This window comes from Ahaetulla prasina, chromosome 5, assembly GCF_028640845.1.
Source record: "Ahaetulla prasina isolate Xishuangbanna chromosome 5, ASM2864084v1, whole genome shotgun sequence".
NCBI classification, from domain to species: domain Eukaryota; kingdom Metazoa; phylum Chordata; class Lepidosauria; order Squamata; family Colubridae; genus Ahaetulla; species Ahaetulla prasina.
In genome coordinates this window covers 20,413,933-20,439,267 of record NC_080543.1, presented here as the reverse complement: position 1 = coordinate 20,439,267, position 25,335 = coordinate 20,413,933, and the positions used below count along the sequence as shown (strand labels likewise).

General features: G+C 36.2%; 1 protein-coding gene across 2 annotated transcripts in view; it reads right to left on the bottom strand.

Moving 5' to 3' along the window:
- Positions 1 to 25,335, bottom strand: part of DYNC2H1 (dynein cytoplasmic 2 heavy chain 1) — a 159,620-nt gene that overhangs the window by 110,531 nt on the left and 23,754 nt on the right. For both annotated transcript variants that reach the window (XM_058186002.1, XM_058186003.1), the window contains exons 23-39: positions 23,866 to 24,021; positions 22,396 to 22,510; positions 16,608 to 16,778; positions 15,421 to 15,803; positions 15,081 to 15,213; positions 14,048 to 14,165; positions 11,340 to 11,452; positions 11,111 to 11,230; positions 9,983 to 10,133; positions 9,016 to 9,218; positions 7,210 to 7,392; positions 5,950 to 6,132; positions 4,940 to 5,163; positions 3,567 to 3,682; positions 2,973 to 3,172; positions 1,905 to 2,169; positions 1,113 to 1,320 (exon numbers count right to left, since the gene is read on the bottom strand). In XM_058186002.1, the coding sequence (XP_058041985.1) occupies positions 1,113 to 1,320; positions 1,905 to 2,169; positions 2,973 to 3,172; positions 3,567 to 3,682; positions 4,940 to 5,163; positions 5,950 to 6,132; positions 7,210 to 7,392; positions 9,016 to 9,218; positions 9,983 to 10,133; positions 11,111 to 11,230; positions 11,340 to 11,452; positions 14,048 to 14,165; positions 15,081 to 15,213; positions 15,421 to 15,803; positions 16,608 to 16,778; positions 22,396 to 22,510; positions 23,866 to 24,021 (3,042 nt within the window). The remainder of the gene's footprint in view (positions 1 to 1,112; positions 1,321 to 1,904; positions 2,170 to 2,972; positions 3,173 to 3,566; positions 3,683 to 4,939; positions 5,164 to 5,949; positions 6,133 to 7,209; positions 7,393 to 9,015; positions 9,219 to 9,982; positions 10,134 to 11,110; positions 11,231 to 11,339; positions 11,453 to 14,047; positions 14,166 to 15,080; positions 15,214 to 15,420; positions 15,804 to 16,607; positions 16,779 to 22,395; positions 22,511 to 23,865; positions 24,022 to 25,335) is intronic.

Genomic DNA, 25,335 nt, shown 5'->3' with positions numbered 1-25,335 from the left:
CTCTCTGTATACCAATGACTGCATCTCCAATGATCCATTTGTTAAGCTACTGAAGTTCGCAGATGACACAACAGTGATTGGTCTCATTCGAGACAATGACGAATCCGCATATAGACGAGAGGTCGAACGACTAGCCTTGTGGTGCAACCAAAACAATCTGGAACTGAACACACTCAAAACCGTAGAAATGGTGGTAGACTTTAGGAAAAACCCTTCCATACTTCCACCTCTCACAATACTTGACAACACAGTATCAACAGTAGAAACCTTCAAATTTCTGGGTTCTATCATATCGCAAGATCTCAAATGGACAGCTAACATCAAAACATCATTAAAAAGGACAACAAAGAATGTTCTTTCTGCGCCAACTCAGTAAGCTCAAACTGCCCAAGGAGCTGCTGATCCAATTCTACAGAGGAATTATTGAGTCTGTCATTTGCACCTCTATAACTGTCTGGTTCGGTTCTGCAACCCAACAAGAAAAACACAGACTTCAGAGGATAATTAGAACTGCAGAAAAATAATTGCTACCAACCTGCCTTCCATTGAGGACCTGTATACTGCACGAATCAAGAAGAGGGCCGTGAAAATATTTGCAGATCCCTCGCATCCTGGACATAAACTGTTTCAACTCCTACCCTCAAAACGACGCTATAGAGCACTGCACACCAGAACAACTAGACACAAGAACAGTTTTTTCCCGAAGGCCATCACTCTGCTAAACAAATAATTCCCTCAACACTGTCAGACTATTTACTGAATCTGCACTACTATTAATCGTTTCATAGCTCCCATCATCAATCTCTTTCCACTTATGACTGTATGACTATAACTTGTTGCTGGCAATCCTTATGATTTATATTGATATATTGATCATCAATTGTGTTGTAAATGTTGTACCTTGATGAACGTATCTTTTCTTTTATGTACACTGAGAGCATATGCACCAAGACAAATTCCTTGTGTGTCCAATCACACTTGGCCAATAAAATTCTATTCTATTCTATTCTATTCTATTCTATTATAAATATTTTAAAGAAAAAAATAAAAATAAATAATTTCAACAGTATGGTAACTGTAACAAAGTTTTATGTTAAACTATTTTGAATTACCTAAGAAAAATCATTCCCATGCGAGATATTGTGGCAGGAGAAGCACAGCTCAAGTCATGAGTTTCAAAAAGAAAGTTAACATTTGGACCAAACTGAATTCTTTCTCCACTAGGCATAGTAAGTAATCGATTATCATCAAGGACAGAATTCAGAGATTCGATCCATTCAGGATCTATGTCACCATCACAGATTATCCATGAAGTAACATCTGTTTACAAGACATAATAAAAGATTTCAAGTTTATTAAAATTTCTAGCAGTTTTTCAGAATGAATTCAAATTCCCTTTATTCTCATGGAATGTATATGAATGTATAAAAAGGGAATAATCTGTTTCTTACAAGGATTTTTTAATTTATATGAATGAAACTCATTTAATAAATGTACATAAAATCAGATTGCTATATTCTACACAAATACCTCCAATTCGAATAATTTTTTTATTGGTCATTAGGTTTTACTTTGTTAACCAAGTACAATGAGATGATTTATTGCTCTTCTATAATGTAACACTAGTAATTTAATAAACAATGGTATTATTAGTTTTAATCTGATAACTTTGTGAAAAATAAATGTTATTATAACAAAGACAGAAAGTGTGTACCTACTGCAACAATTTAGCTTGGTATTTTTTATTGCTATATCCTGTATATATATGATCAAACTAAACCTGAAAGCTATGCATGTTTAACTTGGGGGGCGGGTCAAATTAAAACTATTTTCACATACTTTCACACATAAAGCAAGAGTCTTTCTTAAATAAAATTTAATGCCTACAAATTTAAGAAAAATACCTGGAGGTTCTCGTACTACTTGCCGAGCACTATTTGTAAGCACACCATCTGACCACTCCCTTGTGTCCATATCAATATGACCGAGTAACTGACGGCGGGGCATAGCTTTAGGGTTCATGGTATATTGCTTCACTACTTTGCCAACCTTTCCAAGAGCTGCTCTTAATGTCCGCCAAAGGGTTGATTTGCCTGCACCACTTGGGCCTACAATAACCACACCCATTCTTTGACGGAGTTGCTCGTATAATTCCAAAGCCTTCTTTATCTTCAGCGAAAATAAAAAGATAATACATGTTTATATTTCTCCATCATTAGCCACAGTCCAAAGCTATTTTCTGAATTTCATTTATTATGAAAGAAGATTATCTAATAAATAAATAGATTTCTATGTCTGCCCAACTCAACAGAGTGATTCTAGGTGGCATATAAAAATCAAATATGCCTATGCTAATCTGAAAGAAGGAGGGAGGGAGGGAGGGAAGGAAGGGAGGAAGGCAAATTATCAGCATAAAATGGAGATTTAATTGGGATTCTACTTTAGATCCAAAGGCATGAGAATTGGTAGGCAGGGTTGGGGCCAAGATATGGGGGAGGGAAACAGATTATTACATAAAGAAATAGCCACCATTGAGAAAATATATGAAATTACTCAGTGGTGGGATTCAGCCGGTTCGCACCACTTCGGGAAAACCGGTTGTTAACTTTCTGAGCAGTTTGGCAAACTGGTTGTTGGAAGAAATCATTAGGGCAGAGAACCGGTTGTTAAATCACTTGAATCCCACCACTGAAATTACTGCTTAGGTTATCCTAACTATCACTTTTAAGTCAAATGTTTTTATTCTATATATATAACCATGCAAAAGTATGACTTTGCCTTCAAATTTGCAGGCATGAGTGTCATAATAATTAAGAGACTATAGTAAGGTACATTAAGCAAAGGTTTGTAACCAAGTAAACTGACTAGATGGGGGGATACAGACTTCCTAAAAGGCAGGTTGAAGTCACAGATTATATATAAAGATGAAGGTTAATGTATTACTGTTGTCTATAGTAGTACTTAATATTTACCTGGGTAGATATGATTTCCAGATTGGCCTCCTCAAAGGTTTTTTGCAAAGCACTATTTAACTCGGCATAATCTACATCATTAAAGTCAACACCAGGAAAGACATCTTTAACCAGTGCATCAAATCGTGCACAATCTGCAAAGGTAAGCTTTGACATGGTATTAAGACGCAAAGCTTGAACCACATTGTGGCTTTCATTAACTGTGTGGAAACAAAAGAAACACAATACAATTTATTTTTGCTTAAAGCTGCAGTATAAGCAAACTAGTTTAGAAGCACCACAGAAATGCATATCTTTCAAGTAACAGACTTTTAATGCTGTAAGTTTTAGCAATAGCACTTAGACTTATATACCACTTCATAATACTTTACAGCCATCTCTAAGTGGTTTTACAGTTAGCATATTGCCCTCAACAATCTTGGTCTTCATTTTACCAACCTCAGAAGGATGGAAGGCTGCATCAACCTTGAGCCAGTCAGGATCAACCTGCTGTCAATTCAGTGAATTTTTAATAAGGATATTATTATACAAATAAAAATAACATGGTCAGATATCAAATCTTAGGAGGAAAAATCGTAGAATAATGTTCTTTACCTTTCTTTTTAATTCCATTCGTTTTTAGCTGTCGAAGAAGATTTCCACATCCTCTCAGAACAGTCTTTAATGCTCGCAAGCCCCAATCATAGTGCTGCTGAGGAGTCAAGAGCTCTCTGGTGAAAACAAAAATGTTAATGTTTTTCTTATTACTATTAATTTATGTCCTTGTTGAAAAGAATATTTTGATGCATGAAAGAGAGGAAAAATTGGTTAAGGCGGCTAAATAGTTTTCATAAGCAGGATGAATGAGGAAACAGCATCCATCCATCACCGCCATCTTTTTATCACAGTCCCGCAGAAAGACCAAAGTCTTTGAGGAAAGGGTTCACATTCTATAAGCCATTTCTATGACTACTGTGGTAAGAAAATGGGTGGTATAATGGAACTTCCCATTTTTGTGTATTGCACACAGCAGCTGAGCATTTAGCCACAGGAAAACATCAAACTATGAGGAACTATGTGAAAGTGACTTTTTTGTTGAAATGTTGAAAAATGCACTTTGTTTAACAAACTATTATAAAAAATAAGTCATATACTGGTATTATGACCTCAATGTGACTAAAGTGATGAAAAAGCAATATTGTGATCTTTGGATAAGGAGACATATTTGAAATCTTTAGTTTGTCATGAAAAATTTCAGAGGAATAGATTATTTGCTGAAAGCTTGATGCTATCAGAGTTAGTGGAAGACGAATTCAAGAAAGGGCTTTTCAGGATTGACTAAATATAACTTAGTTGCTAAATTTCAGATTGGGAAGCCAGTCTAGACCATATTCCCACTTAAGACTTTTTTTACTTGAAATATAACTGTTATTTTTTTCTTCATTTGTGGGGATGATATTAACCTCATTTTTTCCACCATTTTTATCAACAACCTGGTTTAACAACAGCAATGGTAAAACAGCATTAGATAATATTATTTTCCATAAATTATACATTACATCATTACATATATATCTGAATATTATGTTTTCATGATAATGGCTTATGTTTTCATAATAAAATTTCCTGATTCTTCATATCAACAATTTTCAATCGCTCAGTTACAATGGCTTCAAATTGGCAAAATTTGCTAAAGATCATCAAATTACTTTCTTGACTGACATCTGAACTGGTTGGACCTAGTTCAAATGTTGTCAGCTATATTATATCAAAATAATAGATCAAAAACGTTAGTGTATTATAGGGCCTAAATTTTATGATATTCAAGAAAAACAAAACCCTTTTACTGTAATACTGAAGAGCATCCAAACAGAATAAAGAGTCAAAATGCTTATTCCCCCAAGACAAAGATGGAGGAACAAAAAGAGGAGACGGTAATAAAATGTCTGGGGATAGGGAAATGGGAAAAAAAATCCGCAAATGCTTACCGTGCTAAATTGAAAATATCCACCAGTTTTCTTCCCAGAGGTTTAGCATCTTTAAAGCCTTCCGAATATAATATCACTTCTGCAATTAGCTCATTATCAGGACGAGTCATAGCAACTGGTCTAAAAAGCTGTTTAAGATTGTCAGGCAATTTCTGTCTGCCTCCATAGCCTTTCCCAGCAGGATTCATGGTGATAAAAATTCCAGAATTATGATCCATTTCTACCTGATATTTAAATATGCAAACATCTTCGGTAAAAACTCAATAACCTATATAAACCATTAAACTTAACTTAACCATTTATGTAAACACCAAAGCACTTTGCATATTTTATATAGAATTATAAGCATCTGAAATGACATATTTCTATATATTCTCACTGACCTTTTGCCAGTATGATAAGAGATACAGAGCACTTCAATCTTGTCATTTCTTGACTTTGTCTTGTAAGGTATCAGTTCCTAATTCAATTCAAATTCTAAGGGACAATTGTTTTGATCTAAAGATGACTTTAATGCAACAGACTTAAAACCCTTAAATTACTCTTTGTAATTCTTGCAAATTTGCATTTCCCCAAAATTTATTTTTAAAAATCTAATCAAGTAAAATTTCTGGAATTGTAATTTATCTGAAAATAGAACAGATGTTGAACATTTTTTAAGACACAGGATCCACATGTTTAAATGAAGCTAATTCCTTCACACATGAAACTAAGACAGATGTTTATTAGCTATTATGGATGTCCCTAATTTAGAAGGTATTCAACCTGTTTCTGAAAGTCATACACTATATCCCATACTCATGTTCAGTTTCCTCTGTCTGATTATAGCTTGATTGCTTTCTCTTGGACCTGTTTAAGACTTTGCCCTCTCAGGTTTTGGCTGAGACAAATTATTTGGGGTGAATTTCTGATTCATTCACTCTAAACCACAAGTTTCCCAATTGCTGAGGTTGCAGCAGAAGTAAGTTAAGAAAGTAAGTAAATATTGTACAAGAGTTTAAGATTGGTACCTCTTTTCCAAGTAATTCACAAACAGGTTGATGTTTCTTCAAAGCGTGTTGAATTGTCTGAATCTGCATAGATACAGCAGACAGAACCGCTTCTTCCAGACGATTAAACTCATCAAAACAGCCCCAGGCTCCACATTTCACCAAACCAACAAATATACGCCCCATTGATTTCACATCAATGCCCTTAAAAAAAAGCAAGGAATGCTGCTTCAGCTACATGATATATAATATTCCTGTTCCTAAGTAAAACAAAGTGTAATGAAGTTTTAAAGTTTGTAACAAAAGTATCAATGCTTTGGGGAGATGAAACACGGCTAATTTGATCATTTCAGGGAGCAAACATTTGGGTTTGAGGTTTCTGCACTTTTTTGTTAACAATGGAGTATCATATCTTTTTTAAAAAATATTTTACAAAGGAAACAAGAAAAGACATTTAAAAAAGGAAATACTACACTCCTGATCTCCTCTGTTACAGAAATTGTGGTGGAAAGAGTACTGAAATCATAAATATTTTCTACGTATTTACTGAAGATATGTTTTTTTTATTTCTGCCGTATAACTTTAAAGGGATTCAAAGAGAACAATCATCATCAATATGATCATCATCTCAATGTACTGGGCTATACCCTTAGCCACCCCAATTTATAACTTAAAACAGGATTCATTCATTCATTTCATTCACTCAATCATTCATTAATTTTGCAAATGTTTGTTAATATGAATGGCCATTCATATTAACAAAAAAAATCTGGGCAGCTAATAAGTCATAAGTAGACTTTGAAGAAGCAGGATAGGAACAGTATTGATACTTTTGCCATTTGGTTTCGGAGAAGACTTCTCAGAATAACGTGGCCAGCCAAGGGGACAAATAAAGTTGGGGAAAAAATCAACTCACAGTTCTCACTTGAGGCACAATGAGGTTCAAATTATCCTATTTCAGACATATATAATATAACTTAGCTGTCCAGGAAAAAAATCTAATGGTGGAAAGTTGCTAGGAGTCAACAAATTGATGGCACCCAAAGATTCTTTTTAAAAAAGATAACTGAAGTTTTAAAACAAAAAAGCTTCTTGGATGAGAAGCAAAACATTTTCAAGGAATAAAAAACCAAGAAAATCCCATTGTCTTTTGAAAAGTACCTCTGAGACAGCACCTGGATGATTGAGAATCTCTATAGAAAACTTAATGGCATATAATCAATCAGTCAACAAGACCTATGAACCTCCTTCATACGACAGGTAAGATATATTTTACTTCACCTCATCACAATTAAACACCAAAACTTGTCTTCCAAGTAATCCCCCTAGAGCCTTTACAGATTCTGTCTTGCCAGTTCCAGCTGGGCCATAGGGATTTCCTCCAAGGCCCATCTTCATAGCTTGAGTAAGCGTAAGGTAACACTTGTCCGTTAATGGTGTATAAACAAGCTTTGGTGAATTTCCCTAAAATTTTAAAAACGACAGAATGAAATTAAATTTATGAACTCAACCTAGTTGTCCAGATTAACACTACCACTAAAAGTGAATTCCAAATTAGTAAATATTTATTTCAATAATGCTAAAAACATGGAAATATTCAAAAATTCAAACTTATGCAACTCTCTTGAGTTACCTACAAAACCATATACATATCCTGTTAAAAGAGATCCTGGGGCCAAACTAAATTCAGCATGTGTATCTTTGTCTGTCCCAAAACATTTGACTCAAAGGTTGCAAAATGGAGTAACTTGAAAGCTTGTCTGTTTGTTTGTTTTAAAAAAATTAAACAGAGATAGCTTGTGTCAGATCAAGAGAGTAATCAAGGAAAGGCTTTAACCCTTGGCCTTCATTACAACTGCTCCTTTTTTCCTTAAGTCTACTATTTGCAATGGAAGGAAACCCATTAATGAATACTTTGTGAGATGAGGAGGGTTCCAATTAGAATTATGAACCGTATTAAAAATCAGATGGTTGCAGTTTTCTTCCAATAACCTGAAGTTCACCTCTAACTCAGGCCTCAGGCTCTAGGGTTTTTTTCTTTATTAAAATGAGCTATGAAAAGATAAACTATGTTATTGTTCTAGAATCTTCAAAACAACCTTATTTCAATACAGGCTTAAGCATATGAAAGTACTAAAACATTAGAATTCTTTAATAAGACAGTATCTGATACACAGAGTTCCAAAAGTAATCATGTGGAATGAAAATTTATTCACTTTTATTAAAGCTAATTCTCAAATGACTATGCTACAAATTTCAAAAATTAAGAATTTTTTCATCTCACCACATAAAAACAGATTCTGAAACTGAGGAAAATATCAAGATCTGAAATCGATTATTGAAGAAAATGTTTAAAAATATCCATTGTAGCAATAAAAAATATTCTTAGACCCTTGTTCATTTGTATTGCATTTATTTATTTATAGTTGATGGGAACTGTATTTTAACAAAAGTCATACTTTAAAAAAAAATATGTTTATCACAGCCAAGAAAAGTTTCAATAATTGAAACCCAGGAAGAATTTTCTTTTATCTATCATATTGCCTGTTATATTGCCTACAGTATACAGGTAGTCCTCGATTTACAACCACAATCAAGCTCAAAATTTATTTTGCTAAATGAGACAATTGTTAAGAGAATTTTGCCCCATTTTATGACTTTCCTAGCCACAGCTGTTAAGTGAATCACTGCCATTATTAAATTAGTAACACTTTCTTTACTGAATCTGAAGTCAATCTTCCCCATTGATTTTTCTTATCAGAAGGTCACAAAAGCTGGTTGTCAAGCATCTGAATTTTGGTCATATGACCATGTGTAGAAAATGGTCATAAGTCACTTTTTCAGTGCTGCTGTAACTTTGAACAGTCACCAAATGAACTGTTGTAAATTGAAAACTACCTCTAATGCCACATGTCTACTTAGAAATAAATTGTACAAAGCTGAATGTGCCTATTTCAGGCAATTGATTATAGGACTACAATCTTAAACATGCTTATTAAAACAACTTTCTTGCTTTTGTACATTTAATTGAAAGTAATATGATGGGAATGAAAGAATAAGACATAATTTATGCTAAACTTAAAATACCTGATATTCATAAGTGTACTGAAGTTCAGCATCCACCATCTGAATATAACATTTTTTATCCTTAAGATAAAATCTGAGTTGCTTCTTCCAGGCCCAATCATCAGTACTATTGACCTGAGCCGCAATGAGCTGTTGTACAGTATCAATGTTATGAATAACATCCAAAATCAGCGCTTTAAGCTTTAATTCAAGAATTCCAGATTCTAGGGGGGAGAAATATTACAGTTTAAAATACAGTCAATTTATATGATTTTACCCATTATAATTTGGTCATATGGTTAGAAATGAAAAGTAATAAAGGTAATAAAAGTAATAAAAACTGTAACATCAACATATCTTCATAATTATTTAGTAATAAATCTAATGATATAAAAGACAACTAGTGCCTGTAGTTTTCTGAGAATTTAAAATTAAAAGTTATGCAGTGCAGTTTGTACTATATAATTTTCAAAGAAGGGCAAGATAAAAACTGATGGATGGATGGATGGATGGATGATAAATAAATAAATAAAAACTGAATAAATAAAATAAAGATACGAGAAATACTCAATTCAACTGAATTGCAGACTCAAACCAAACCCAGGAAAATACTATTTTACCATTTTTCCAGTCATGTAACATGAAAGATTTTGCCCTTTAGTTTATCAATTATGCTTTACAGTTTTATGTCATGTTTGGAACTAGCTACAGTAAATAAACCATGGTGAATAAAACAGCGGATTAACATAATATGTGAATTCCTCTTTTGTCAAATGGAGAAAAATTTAACAAATTGCAGTATCAATTCAGACAATGCAGTGTTCTGTGGCATACAAAAGAAAGTTTAAGAAAAGAAAGAAATCAACAAATACAAAAAACAGCACAAATGGCAAAAAGCCACACTAACTATATTATGAGGATGATTCAAAGTCTGTATCAAGAATACGAAATCATTTTAGACTATTATACCTGCTATCTTCTTCCATACCTGCATTGCCTGAGTCTTCTATATTAGTATCTATACTGGTATAATGCTCCAATTTAGCCATTAGTTCTAATTCTATCTGTTGCAAGTTACATTCCTTGATTGCACATTCAATATCTTCTGTGAACTGAATTTGTTCAGCCAAACATAGAATCTATTGGAAAAATGGTATGTATAAAGAAGAATAGATTATAACATTTAATAGCATCCATGTTGGCTATTTAAAGAAATCACACCACCTCATTTATCCATAAATCCACAATACTCTGCTGCTGAAACTCTAATAGGAAATGGATTGTCAAACAGTTTATATCATTAATTTTGTATGCAGATTTAAAACAACTACACTTATTTGAATATTTAAAAGCAAAGATAATCCATGAGTTGAGAACATAGATTAAACTGCAGTGACTTGTGCCTCTAAACAGAACAGGTTAGGTGCAATCAACAAATGGTTACACTGTGCTGTACCTTTTAAACGATATACAAATGCAAGATATAACTACATCATTGTGCTACTTACAATGCAAGGAACTGATTAGAGCAAAATGCATCCTATCCTGAAATACAGTAACCCTGACTTGTAGTACCAGGTTAAAAGTTATTACAGTTATTGAGCATTGAGCCATGTTATTTCATGGACAAATCAATTTAACTATTGGGATAGATCCAGACCAAAGTAAAACCACTAAACCACTATGAGACTTCTGATTTCAATGGATATACTGTGATTTATTTTGAATCTAAATCTAATTCAAAGGGTTGCATGCAATATTGTCTGTCAGTCACTAAAATAAAGTTTCCTCAAAGAAAGAATTCTACTCTACAGTCTTCAGTATATATCCCAAAGAGCCAATGGAGGTTGAAGAGAGACAGGTGGCTTGAGGGATGGGGTTAAGTGCAAAGGAAAGCACTTTTGTCTGATGTTGCATATAATCCAAATTGCAAAACAAAATTCAATTCTTTTCAGATCAATTATTGCATAGGTATATTCAAACTATTACTTATTTTACATTCAAATTCCACTGAATGGTAGAGCTAAAAATTAATAAGCAAATACCACCACATACTCAAAAACTCTCTTCTTTGTAAAACTGAAATATTGTTTTTGCATAGAAAAAAAAAACTTACCTGTGAAGGAAAAAGCGATGGATCAATTGAACCCTGTAATCTTTTCCCAGTGGCTACACAGTCGATCAATAGTTTCTTTAATGTCTCCTTCATCTCTAAAGACAATTTGTTCAGCCATACCTAGCAAATAAATACATTAAGAAAGCCCAATAAACCATGTTAACATACTTAATTTTAACAAATGGGAAATTGGGGAAAGGGGGGGGAGTGGAGAAGCTTACTTTCTTACCTCAACGTCATTGGATAGCAGAATTCTATTTTTGAAAGGTACGGTTTCACCTTCTACAGATTTCATTGCAATAATATTTTTAAAATCTTCATCAAAGCTTACACTGTGAATTCCTGTTAATTAATGGAATAATGTAACATTAATTGTTTAATATCCATATGCGTAAAACTTTCTGTGTGCAGAAAAAGTGGTTTTGAATGGTCCAGGGCTGAACCGGTTCATACAAAACTGATCTGCATAAGGGCTGAAATTAAGTTGTTCTAGGCAGAAAAGGTTTGAAGTGAGGCTGGAAATAAGCCAAAGACATTGGCTATAGCAACTGGAAAAAGAATAGAGAAAATACTGAGAAGATCAGGGATGGGAAGTCTGGTGGGATGTTACAATGGGAGTCTGATCCATACTGCTGATTCCACATTAAGGAACAGGCATGTGGACACATTCATCTATTAGCACCTGTTGTTTGGAATTAAATTTTCCTTGGAATAATGCCCAGAGTCTGATCTCCTGGAGTTTAAAAATACAATAATTCATGAGGTTTGAAGAATGATGACAATCAAACATTTGATTATTACATAATTTACTTGATTATATTGCATTGCATTTTAATTTGTATTGTTGCTGTATTGTGCTCACCTACTGTATAAGCACATACTAAATAAAAGCATAATTACTGAGTGAATGATGTAATTGTCCTGCCTATCCTGTAAATCAGAATTTTGATATTTGAATTAAATATTTAAATTTGAATTAAATATTCAAATTTTGTTCCATTATTTAGATGCTAACCTGCAACATTTTTGCAGAAGTTCTGCAATGTGATTGTTTGTTTTAGGTTCAAGACAATGGCTATTTTCTGTACTGTGCACATCCCTAATATAGTTATATCTCTTTTTACACAAATATGAACTTGGATTATAATATGGTATTTAAAAATGGAAATTTATTTGAAGTCAAACTAAAGCATTGTTTTTGTTTGTAATATATTCATAGGTTTGTATCAAATTTTGCTTACATTACTATTCTGCCATATATATTTTAGATCTCTTAGGAAGAGTCCTGCCATTAGCCAAGAATGGGTATGGAAGAGGATTATCTTCCAATTAAATTTAATTATCTGCCAATTAAATTATTGACTAAAACTCATCATTTTTGAAAATGTCGTAATACTACATGTATAAATAAATGAAAACAACACTTTTTAAAGCTAAATTCTTATAAATTTTTAGGCAATTTCTATAAATAGATTTCCTATTTCCCATACTACTAGAAAAGAACATAAGAACATTTTTATTTCCCTTTCATGGGAAATCTGTTGTAACCAAAATCTTCTATTGTCAGAAATCTATAACAAGCCATCAAGGTTTGAAAACATTATTTTTATGTTTATGTGTTTTGTCTTAAAGGAAAAAATAAAAAAAATTTATACAAAAAAAAAGAATAGAATAGAATTTTTTATTGGCCAAGTGTGATTGGACACACAAGGAATTTGTCTTGGTGCATATGCTCTCAGTGTACATAAAAGAAAAGATACGTTCATCAAGATACAACATTTACAACACAACTGATGGTCAGTATATCAATATAAATCATAAGGATTGCCAGCAACAAGTTACAGTCATACAGTCATAAGTGGAAAGAGATTGGTGATGGGAACTATGAAAAAATTAATAGTAGTGCAGATTCAGTAAATAGTTTGACAGTATTGATGGAATTATTTGTTTAGCAGAGTGATGGCCTTCGGGAAAAAACTGTTCTTGTGTCTAGTTGTTCTGGTGTGCAGTGCTCTATAGCGTCTTTTATAGGTTTGCAAACATTTATTTAGGTTATTTTAAAGTCTCATAGTTGAACCTAATATTGCTAGAATTGATCTATATGTATAGATAGAGACTACTACAGTACAAATTTCTGTGGAAGAATGCAGATCTATCTTGCTAGCAAATAAATCAGGAAAGTATACATATGATCAATAACAATAAATTGTTAGGGTGGCATATCCTTTGAGTCTCATGATGTCTTATATAACAGTGTAAGGAGGGAATATTACGTAAACAGTTAACCTTTGAAAAAACCCGATGGTTTTTAAAAAGTATATCAAACCTTCCCACTGGAGTTGGTGGCCAATAAATTTAAATAAATAAAATGTTTTTGTACAAATCTGTATACTTCCATGATTTAAGTGATTCTTTGAAAAGGTGTTAGAAAATCCATTTTACTTCAGGTACTGCAAAAGTAGGCATAGTAAAACATTATTTAAATATTGTTCTAAATATTTTAAATATTTAGACATTTAAATTATAAATATTATTTCTTTAAATCTTTTCCTTTACAGTACAAAAGTAGAATGGAAATATTAAGGGAAAAACATTTTATTTATTTATTTATTTATTTATTTATTTATTTATTTCTCTCTTTCTTTCTTTCTTTCTTTATTCGATTTGTATGCCGCCCTTCTCCCGAAGGATTTTGGTAAGCCTTTGGGAGAGGTTTTATACTGCTGTTAACAGTAAGGGTTGGGGAAACATCCAAAGCTCAGCAAGATGTAAGACATTACCACAATGGAACAATCTACAGTACCTAAGGAGATTATAAGTCTCTGGAGGGCCATCTCTCATGAATGATTTAATGGTTTTCTTGCATTTTGGTTGGACTAGATGATGTTGCGGTTCATTCCAACTGTACAATTTTTTTTTATTCTTTACCATTCTTACCAGCAAACAGCTTCTTCAAATGTGATTGGATAACCAATGGATTAGTAGACTGACCCAAGATTTCCAGAAGATCATCATCTCCAATGAAATAAAATCTGGGGAATGCAGAACGCTTTTCCTATTTAAAAATAAATCAATTCAGATGGCCACTCCAAGAGAGCACAGTAATTATTTCTGAACCAGTTAAACTAAACGTATTTTTCGGAGTATAAGACGCACCGGAGTATAAGACGCACCTTAGTTTTTGGGGAGGAAAGTAAGAAAAAAGCTGATTGGCAGGTGGATTGGTCTCCCGGAATACCCCCAATCAGCTGTTCCCAGAGGTGAATTTTAGCAACAGGTTCCTTGGTTGTGAGCTCTGTGCCTTGCTTTTTTTTTTTGGGGGGGGGGGGTTGTGCCTCTGAAAGCCTTCAAAACAGAACTTCAGAAAAAAAGCCTCTGAAGCTCTGTTTGGGAGCTTCTTTTCTGAAGCTCTATTTGGGGGCTTCTTTTCTGAAGCTTCTTTCAGCCTCTGAAATCTCTGTTTGAGAAGCTGGGTGGGGCTACATTCGGAGTATAAGACACACCCAGATTTTCACCCTCTTTTTTGGGGGGAAAGGTGTGTTTTATACTCCAAAAAATAGGGTACTATCTTTTAAAAAATGAAATCAGGAATAGCTGTGAACTGAACATCTCTACTTTTACAGCCAAACCCTCCCCTCCAATAATCTCCCTCTATCAGTTGCTTGTTCTTCCAAAAAAAATTAAATATTTATTGGTTAAAGTATTTTAGAATGAAAAATGAACACAAAAAGTAAGACAGCAATATATGAATAAAAAAGCATAACTTGAAAGTTGTTAGCACTTCAACTTCAGAATGAGTATAACGACACAGCTACTTTAAGATGTCACAGAAAAATGCTATATTTGCACTCTCACAAGGGTGTGCATATGTAAAAACACAAATGCTTATTAATATTCTCATGGAGATACCCAAAATTTTAGTGTTCATCACCTGAATTCACAATTAAATGGAGTTATCAGAAATGTTTACCTCCAGGAATTCATTTAAAGATTTTTGACATCTCTGAAGCTGGTCAAGGATAGTAATTAAGGCAGTTCTTATTCCTGCTCGAGTATTCAAAGAAATTACACGATTATCTTGTTTGATATCTGCCATTATTGATCTTTAAAAGGAAAAAACATGGTTGAATATATGCTGCTGTGTGTTCTTTAGTTTTAACAACACAAAATAAGCAATTGAAACTATTATTTATGACCTGAATTATGAAAATGGAAGAAATTAATTTAAATTTTACATACAATGCTTATGCTTTCCTCCAAGGAATGCAAGAGGCAGTTGGATTAAAAGACAGAATATGAAGTCAACTGACCTAAAGTCTTCATCTACTTTGTTGAAGCGTGCTTGCTCTTTAGGCAAAGCTCCACGACCAAAAATGGGCTCCAGATACACCCATTTCCTCTGAATTTGATTTAGATTCTGTAGATATTCATCCAGTTCAGCAAGTTTCTTTTCCCAAACAGAAACTTTATCTTGGAAACCTTTGTAATATGGAGAGTCTTTCAACGACTGAAGTAGGCAGCGATTGTCTCCAACTTGATTGACTATATCTTTCCAATCTTTAATCAATTTGATCATCCGGTTCTGGCTATCTTCATAATCTGTTAACGTAAAGACAGCTCCAACGCCCCAAAGCTCAAGCTCACGCAAGGCTTCTCTGATTGTAACCTCACCATGAGCCCTGCTGTTCAAATCCTGTTAGAAAATATAAAGTAACATTAATTTAAGCTAATGATATAACTACTGTTATAGGTAAATCCAAAGAACGAAGAAATGCCAGACACCGATTTATAAAGCGCTACATTTAATAGCAATAGCACTTAGATTTATAGACTACTTCACAGTGCTTTACAGCTCTCTCTAAGTGGTTTACAGAGTCAGCCTTTTGCCCCCAACAATCTGGGTCCTCATTTTACCCACCTCGGAAAGATGGAAGGCTGAGTTAACCTTGAGCCTGGTAAGATTTGAACTGCCAAACTGCAGGTAGCTGGCAGTCAGAAGAAGTAGCCTGCAGTACTGCACTTTAACTACTGTGCCATCAGAGCTCACTTACATATTGTTATGGTATACAGATTTGTAGTATATTTCCAAGGTCTAAATAAAATGAGTAACAAAATAAAGTCTCTAACAAAATTATATTGAATAATTAATCAGATTATTAATTAACCAGCCAAATTATTTTATCAGATGACTGTTCCCAAATAAATATGAGCATTTTCTATAACACAATGTACTATTAAGGGTTGTTGTCTTGAAGGGCAGGTATAAGAACATTACTAGAGTGCAATGAAATTTCTGTACCACATACGAACAATATTATCAGTACTGCATGTTGAAAATTATTATTTCTTTTTTTATACAGAAAAAACTGATTTAGTAACTATTTTTTATTAAATTTAGATAATAACTTTGGGGCATTCTTTGCTTTAAGTGGAAGCCAAAAATATGTCCCCAAAATTTCTTCAAATCATTTTCTTCATATTAAAAGATAATTCACACCTTCAGTTCTGCTGCTTTTTCCACAATGACATCTGCCACTTTTAGGAGGTCTCCAAACGTCAGAGTTCCTAGACTGGTACCCCTGGGAAGACCAAGAATACGAAAGAGGTCCAACCAATGATCAGGTGACAAGTGTTCTCCCTTAACATATTTCAATATAGGAAGGGTCAGCTGTAAGGGGAAAAAAGAGCATATATTAGCAGTTGTTTTTCTTTTTGTAACAATGAATGTATTTTATGCTTAAACAATAAGCGATAATGAAAGAATCATGAGTAACAAACACTTGGATCAGCTACATTCTTATACTTGCACTCAATAGTCCTGACTTTAAACCTAAAAATGTAATATTATTTCATTATTATTATTATTGTTTAATTAAACTTTTATACCGCCCTTCTCCCGAAGGGCTCAGGGCGGTTCACAGCCAGATAAAACAACAATGAATAAATACAAAATAAAACAGTAATTAAAAAACTTATTAAATATGGCCCCAAGTTAAAATGTATTTAAAACAATAAAACCCCAGGAATGGCAAAAAGGGATTAGTAAATTTGTATGGATGGGCAAAAAACCAAGAATAAAATTAAAAATAATGCAGGATACAAGGGAAAGGGGGGGTCTTAAAATGCCTAATTTAAAATTGTATTATGAAGCAGTTGTCTTATCATTAATTACTGATTGGATTAATTTAACTGAGGAAAGAGTTTTGAATATAGAAAGTTATGGTTTGTTATATGGGTGGCATGCCTATTTATTATATGATAAGAAAGTAGATAAAATATTTAAAAATAATATAATTAGAAATGCATTATTGAGGGTTTGGAGGAAATATCAATATAAATTAGATGGAAAGATTCCAATATGGGCAATCCCGAGACACATGATAGAAAATATAAATATATATCAAAAGATGGAGGTAGTTACCTATAAAGAACTTCTTTGTATGGAAAAGGGGGAATTACAATTAAAATCTAGAGAAAAGATGGGGGAAGAAGGGAAAAATTATACATGGTTCCAATATGGACAATTACAAGCTAGATGGAAATTAGATCAAAAAATAGGTGTTAAGCAAATTGAGGATAATTTGTTAAAACAAATGAGAGATCAAGGCCAACAGCATATTAAGAGGTTGTATAATGTATTAGTAGAAATAGACTCAGAGACTGAATTGGTTAAGGATTGTATGATTAAGTGGGCACAAAATTTTCAGCAACCAATAATGTTGGAAACTTGGGAAAGAATTTGGGTGAGGAATGTTAAATTTACACAAGCGCAAAATATGAGAGAAAATTTTTATAAGATGTTTTATAGATGGCATTTAGACCCCAAAAAATTGTCATGTATGTATCCTAATGTACAGGCTAAATGTTGGAGATGCGATTGTGAAGATGCCACTTATTACCATATATGGTGGACTTGTAAAAAAGTTAAAGCATTTTGGATTAAAGTATGGTGGATCATGCAGAATATTTTGAAAAAGAAGATTAAGTTTACCCTGCAGTTCTTTTTACTAGGAATAATTATGGATTGTACAGCTATAGAGACTAAATTGATTTTGAACTTAATAACAGCCACAAGACTTTTGATTGCTCAATATTGGAAGAAAGAAGAATTACCTACAATTGAAGAATGGACACTTAAAGTATCAAATCTGGCAGAAATGGCAAAAATCTCTGCTTACTTGAAAGACTATACACAAGAAAAATATATTTTAGAATGGAAAATGTGGATTGATTATATTCAAAATAAGTATCAGATAAAAAAATATCGAATAGCATATGAGTAAATTTAGGAAATAATTTGTATTAGATATATTTCTGAAGGAGAGGGGAATTGAGAGTGTGACTAAGTGTGGAGAGACTAGAGATTATAATTTAGGAATTATTTTAGATTATGATTGTTAGTTTTGATACCCTGCATTTTGTTCTGGGAAGTCAGGGTGGGAGTGGGGGGAAGGGGGGGGGGGATTTGGGGGATTGAGGCTAGTGATGGAGTGATGGTTAATGTACAGGGATTATTGAAGATGTATAAATATAATTAATGTAGGGTCGGGTCTGCCCAGTTGCCATTTTAGAACGGTGGGGAGGGAGAAAAGAGAGAGTAGGAGGTAGGAAAGAGGAGAAGAGGAAGGAAGAGGGGTAGAAGAGGAAGGAAGAGGGGTAGAAGAGGGAGAAGGAGGGTGTGGGGTGGAGGGAGGAGAGGATGTAGATAAGAGAAGGAGAGGAAGGTCTGGAAAGTAAAAGAAGGTAGAAGAGGGAAGAGTGTTAAAAAGTGGGGTGGTGACTGGGCAGGCCCGACTAATTGTATATAACTGTACATTGAATGAGTTGTTCGACATGATTGTAAAAATAAAACTTTTTTATGGGGGGGAAAAAAAACAATAAAACCCACTAAATAAAATTAAAACCGAATAAAAACATCTAAAATTCTATGCCAGTCCTGCGCGAATAAATAAATATGTCTTCAGCTCGCGGCAAAACGTCCGAAGGTCAGGAAGTTGACGAAGTCCTGGGGGAAGTTCGTTCCAGAGGGTAGGAGCCCCCACAGAGAAGGCCCTTCCCCTGGAGGCCGCCAGCCGACATTGCTTGGCTGACGGTACCCTGAGGAGTCCCTCCCTATGAGAGCGCACGGGTCAATGGGAGGCAAACGGTGGCAGTAGGCGGTCCCGTAAGTAACCCGGTCCTAAGCCATGGAGCGCTTTAAAGGTGGTAACCAACACCTTGAAGTGCACCCAAAAGACCACAGGTAGCCAGTGCAGCTTGCGCAGGAGTGGTGTTACATGGGAGCCACGAGTGGCTCCCTCTATCACCCGTGCAGCTGCATTCTGAACCAACTGGAGCCTTCGGGTGCTCTTCAAGGGGAGCCCCATGTAGAGAGCATTGCAATAGTCCAAGCGAGACGTAACAAGAGCATGAGTGACTGTACATAAGGCATCCCGGTCAAGGAAGAGGCGCAACTGGCGGATCAGGCGTACCTGATGAAAAGCTCTCCTGGAGACGGTCGTCAAATATTTTTCAAAAGACAACCGTCCATCCAGGAGAACGCCTAAGTTGCACACCCTCTCCATCGGGGCCAATGACTCGCCCCCAACAGTCAGCTGCGGCTGCAGCTGACTGTACCGGGGTGCCGGCATCCACAGCCACTCTGTCTTGGAGGGGTTGAGCTTGAGCCTGTTTCTCCCCATCCAGACCCATACGGCTTCCAGACAGCACTTCGACAGCTTCGTTGGGGTGGCCTGGGGTGGAAAAGTACAGCTGCATATCATCAGCGTACAGTTGGTAACTCACCCCAAAACCACTGATGATCTCACCCAGCGGCTTCATATAGATCTTGAACAGGAGAGGCGAGAGAATCGACCCCTGCGGCACCCCACACGTGAGGCGCCTCGCGGTCGATCTCTGCCCTCCTGCCAATACCGTCTGCGACCGGTCAGAGAGATAGGAGGAGAACCACCGATAAACGGTGCCTCCCACTCCCAAACTCCCTAACCGGTGCAGCAGGATACCATGGTTGATGGTATCAAAAGCCGCTGAGAGATCTAACAGGACCAGGGCAGAGGAATAGCCCCTGTCCTGAGCCCTCCAGAGATCATCAACCAACGCGACCAAAGCTGTCTCTGTGCTGTACCCAGGCCGAAAGCCGGACTGGAATGGGTCTAGATAGACAGTTTCATCCATGTACTGGAGTAACTGACATGCCACCACACTCTCCGCCAGAAAACGAAGATTGGAGACCAGACGATAATTTCCTAAAACAGCTGGATCCAGGGAAGGCTTCTTAAGGAGGGGTCTCACCACCGCCTCTTTCAAGGCGGCAGGAAAAAACCCCTCCAACAAAGAAGCATTAATAATCCCCTGGAGCCAGCCTCGTGTCACCTCCTGCGTGGCCAGCACCAACCAGGAGGGGCACGGGTCCAATAAACGTGTGGCATTCAGTCTCCCCAGTAACCTGTCCATGTCCTCAGGAGCCACAGGATCAAACCCATCCCAAATAGTCTCAACAAGACGAGTCTCTGACGTCTCACCTGGATCTACCCAATTTTGATCCAAACCGTCCCGAAGCTGAGCATAACATTTTAACTTGGCATCTTGCTGTTTATGAAATAAATCTAAAAATTATTTAAAAATTTGATATTTTTAATTTATTTCATAAACAATAAGAAACCAAGTTAAGATCTTGTATTTAATTACCACTGGATCTTAACAATACAGGTAAATCTTCATCAGGGGTGGTATTCACTTACCTTTCGCAAATGTAAGCACGCACATGCGCAGGACCACCTTCACCCATGCGCAGAGCATCAAAAACAGGATATGATTATGTCCAGGCAGATGGGCGGAACCTCCCGCCACTGCTGCTACCAGTTCACCCGAACCGGATAGAACTGGCTGAATACCACCACTGGTCTTCACTTAATGTCTATTTGTTCAGCAATGATTCAAAGTTACAACAGTGCTGAAAAAAGGGACTTGCAATCCATCCTGCAGAAATTGCACTCACATTTACAATTAGCTTTTGGTGGTCTGCCATTGCCACCAGCTGTCACTGTTGCCCAGTCCTGTCTGCTGCAATACCTTATTTTCATGGTTTAGCTGGGGCTTCAGTTGCTTGCCAGCCAGGGCCTCCTTTTGTGCATCAGCCAGGGCCTTCATTCCCAAAAGGACCTGGCCAATGTGTGAAATAAGGTCCTCTCTGCGCCGGCACAAAAGGACCGTTCTAGCCAAGATCTTTCACAGACAAAGTGAAAGTGAGCTGGGTGAGGTTTTTCTTTCACAAAATAGAGCCCTGAATGGAATGTGAATGGTGAAAAGAAACTGTGCCTGGCACAGAAGAGGAGCCCTGGTTGGAAAGCAAAAAAAGCCTTGCGCTTCAGTATGATATAAAGGGGTGTGATAAAAGGCCCTAACAAGTAAAGTATTGGAATCAGTGGTGGTATTCATTTACCTTTGCTTCCAGTTCGCAAATGTGAGCATACTGTCAAGGTTCCAGAAAAACCTCTTCTGCATAAAAAAACTCAGAAGCCACTGGAACCCTAAAGTCTAGTATGGTTTCCAGGCCTGACACATACGCACCATTTGCAGAGCCTTCAGCGCATGCGCAGAGCATAAAAAATGGGACATGATGACATCCGGGCGAGTGGGTGGAGCCTCATGCAGCCACCGCTATCAGTTTGCCCGAACCAAATAGATCCAGCTGAAAACCACCACTGATTGGAATGTGGTGTGGCAGGCAATACAGTGGGCAGGGCTGGGGGACGGGCTGGCAGCAGCAGGTATCCAGGTAGCCAAAAGGGCAGAGATAATAGGTTGATAGATGAGTGGGGAATTGGTGGATGCAATTCTTTACTTTTTTCCAAGAATGGCTTCTTGGAAACAACTGTTTGGGATTCGTTCAAAAACAGCATCTGGGATTAGTGGAACTGCTACCCCTATGCAAAGCAATCATGTGATCTTTTGCCTAATTAATGTGTTACTTAGCAACAGAGTTGACGGTCCAATTAAGGGAGGACTACCTATATGGGAATACTGTAATAATATTAGACCATGTTACAGAGCAATTCCAATAATTAGAGAAATAACAATGCTTTGAACGCTTTGAAAGGTTACATGCTAAAATTAATTGCTGTAATCAAATGCAAAATCTAGAAGAGTCTTCAAGATATATACATATATGGAAGAATAAAATACTGTATACTCTATAAAGATGCCTAGGTCCCAAAAACTCTCAAAATATTCTAAACATTCCAATATTTCCTATTTGTCTTAATTCTCTCACACGATCATTTTACCTTGTATTGATCCACCTCTTTTTGCAACTTCACAGTCATTATTGTGTGTTCTTCAATCTTTCTCAGTTTTTCATGCCAGTTCAACAAGAATTCTTCAAATAGGTAGGTCTTACTCCTGTATGCAATATATATTAAAAGAAGTTCAACCATTATTATAATTAAGAACGATGTACAGGTAGTCCTCAGGTACAATGGCAATTGGGATTGAGGTTCCTAAACTAAAATAATGTGGTTGTCAAATGCAAACACCATGTGACTACATCGCTTAGTGTAGGGGTCTCCAACCTTGGCAACTTTAAGCCTGGAGGACTTCAACTCCCAGAACTCCCAGAATTCTGGGAGTTGAAGTCCACCAGGCTTAAAGTTGCTAAGATTGGAGATCCCTGGCTTAGTGACAGCAATCCCGGCAGTCCCACTTGCCATCATAACCCCAAAATGCAAGGATTGTTAAGTGGGAAGCGATGGGAGTCCACAGTAAGGTGCATGGAGTTATTGAGGGGGTCGGGTTTGCAGGGAAGTGGGGGAGGCTCAGAGCAGGATGCATACAAGTTGGGAAATGCTGCGTTCTGACCCAGCTCCCCAAACACGACAAACCCTCTGAAGTGAACTTAAAGATTCCTTTATAAGGAGTGCTGGCAACCCCGGCAAAAAGTTTCTCTCTCAACGCAGGTTAACAAGGCCATCCAGCTGGAAGATGAATAGTTGTCTGCCACATCTATTCATCTCTGCCCCCTGCCTTTTATCTCCAGAGCTAGGGTGGGGCTTCATTAGCAGCAGTGGCTCTTCCTTCCCAAGGATTGGCCCACGGATTTCTACTGCTCTCCTCTTCTCTGCCTTCTGCGCATCCGTGTGTCAGGCACTAGACCCAGCTGTTCATCCTTTCTTATCAGTCACCTCAAAACCCAGGGGCTGTTGACTCCCTATCTGAGGGATGACAGAGGCAGAGCCTCTCTTCCTCTCTCTGCCAGCTCCATTCCCTCTTCCCCCTCAGAGCTATCAGATGCTGAACCTCACTCCCACTCCTCCTCTTCCTCTGATTCAGCTGCTGGAGGGGCCAGCAGCCGACAGGCCACAACATGCTGTGTGAAGGGGGTGATATAGCACTAGTGCAGGGAGACCAGGGTAAAGGATGGCGCAACATCTCAAGAGCACGGGAAGACCACCAGAAGGGATTTACCAGAATGACAAGTGACTTTCTATGCCAGCTTCACCTTTGACTTTGCTTTGTGGGAAGCCAGCAGGGAAGGTCACAAGTGACAATCATGTGACTGCAGGGCGCTCCAAAGTTGTTATGTGTGAACTTATTGTCAAGCGCCCAAATCACAATTGCATGATTGATGGTAGCGCAATGGCCGGAATTTTGAAGTCTAATTGTCAGTTATCACTTGTTCAGTGGTGCTGCAACTTCAAAACTGTCACTGAACAAGTGGTCAATAAGAAAGCAAAGACTACCTGTAATCTTAAATGTACCTAAATGTAATCCAATCTTCTTTGGCTTTTTCTTGAAAACCTTCATAAAATTGTTCATACAGTGACCAAACTTCAGCACAGCAGTCAATGTCTCTGCGTACTTCATTGGCTAAAGAGAAATCAGGCTCTTCTAATTCAAAGTGACAACAGTCGTTACTGAAGGAAAAGAACACAGCAATGAGTTATTTGTAAAAGGAATAAAGGCAGGATACCCCCCAAAAATGTTACATTTTATGCCAAATAAATACGTCTAAAAATACAGGTATATAAATTGAATGCAATAAAATAAAAGATATAGTGATATAGATCAATCAGCAACATCCTGGAATTACGGGAATGGCGAGAATATATATCTTCTATATAAGAAATTATTTCTTTCTTCTATTTTCTTTCAATAGATACATCAATAGATACTTTAATACACTTATTAGAGAATAACCATGGAATATCTGAGGAATAATAGAACAAATTAAAAACTAAAAGAACATTTATAAAATAATGCAATATGGTACGTGTTACCCAATTTTAAAATAATATTCCTAATGCTGATTCTTCTAACTGGAGATCAGACAAGTGAAAATATGTATTTTTCACAGTTGATGTTTTGCATATATCTTACATGATAACATAGTAAATAAAAATCATTCCAGCTGCCTCTAATCTTTCACTAAACTCAGTGGTGGGATTCAGCCAGTTCGCACCACTTCGGGAGAACCGGTTGTTAACTTTCTGAATAGTTTGATGAACTGGTTGTTGGAAGAAATCATTAGGGCAGAGAACCGGTTGTTAAATTTCTTGAATCCCACCACTGACTAAACTCTGATTATTTTACTAATTTGATTATGTCTTTGCCAAACTACATGCTGAGCATATATGCATTCTATCACTTACAACTATATTTGAGACTGGAATATCAGTTGCTAAATGACACGACATTCAGCAAGCCATCATGTGACCGCACCCAATTTTACAACCATTTTTACTGCGGTTAAGTGAATTACCAGAGTTATTAAGTGAATAACATAGTTGTTAAGTGAATCATGGAGTTGTTATGCAAATCCAGCTTCCTCAATTGATTTTGCTTATTGGAAGCTGGCTTGGAAGTTCGCGAATCACGACCACGTGAACACAAAATGCTTCAACCATCGTAAATGTAACCCAGTTGCCAAAGATCCAAATTGTGATCACATGACCATGGTGACAGTGAAAAAGTGGTAACTTTGAGGACAGGTCATAAATCATTTTATAAACATTTTATGTTCATAAATTCAAGCCCTTGTTAAACAAACATTTGTATGTCAATGACTACCCTAGATATATTTAACTTCAACTGATTTTAAAAAATCTAAGTTGGTTGAGACCTTCTTAGTATTTGATGAGAGCCCATCAGGAAGTAACAAAATAGCCTGGAAAAAGGCCATGGCAAGCCATTACTAAATTATCACTAAAATTCATGAAAAACCCCAAAAG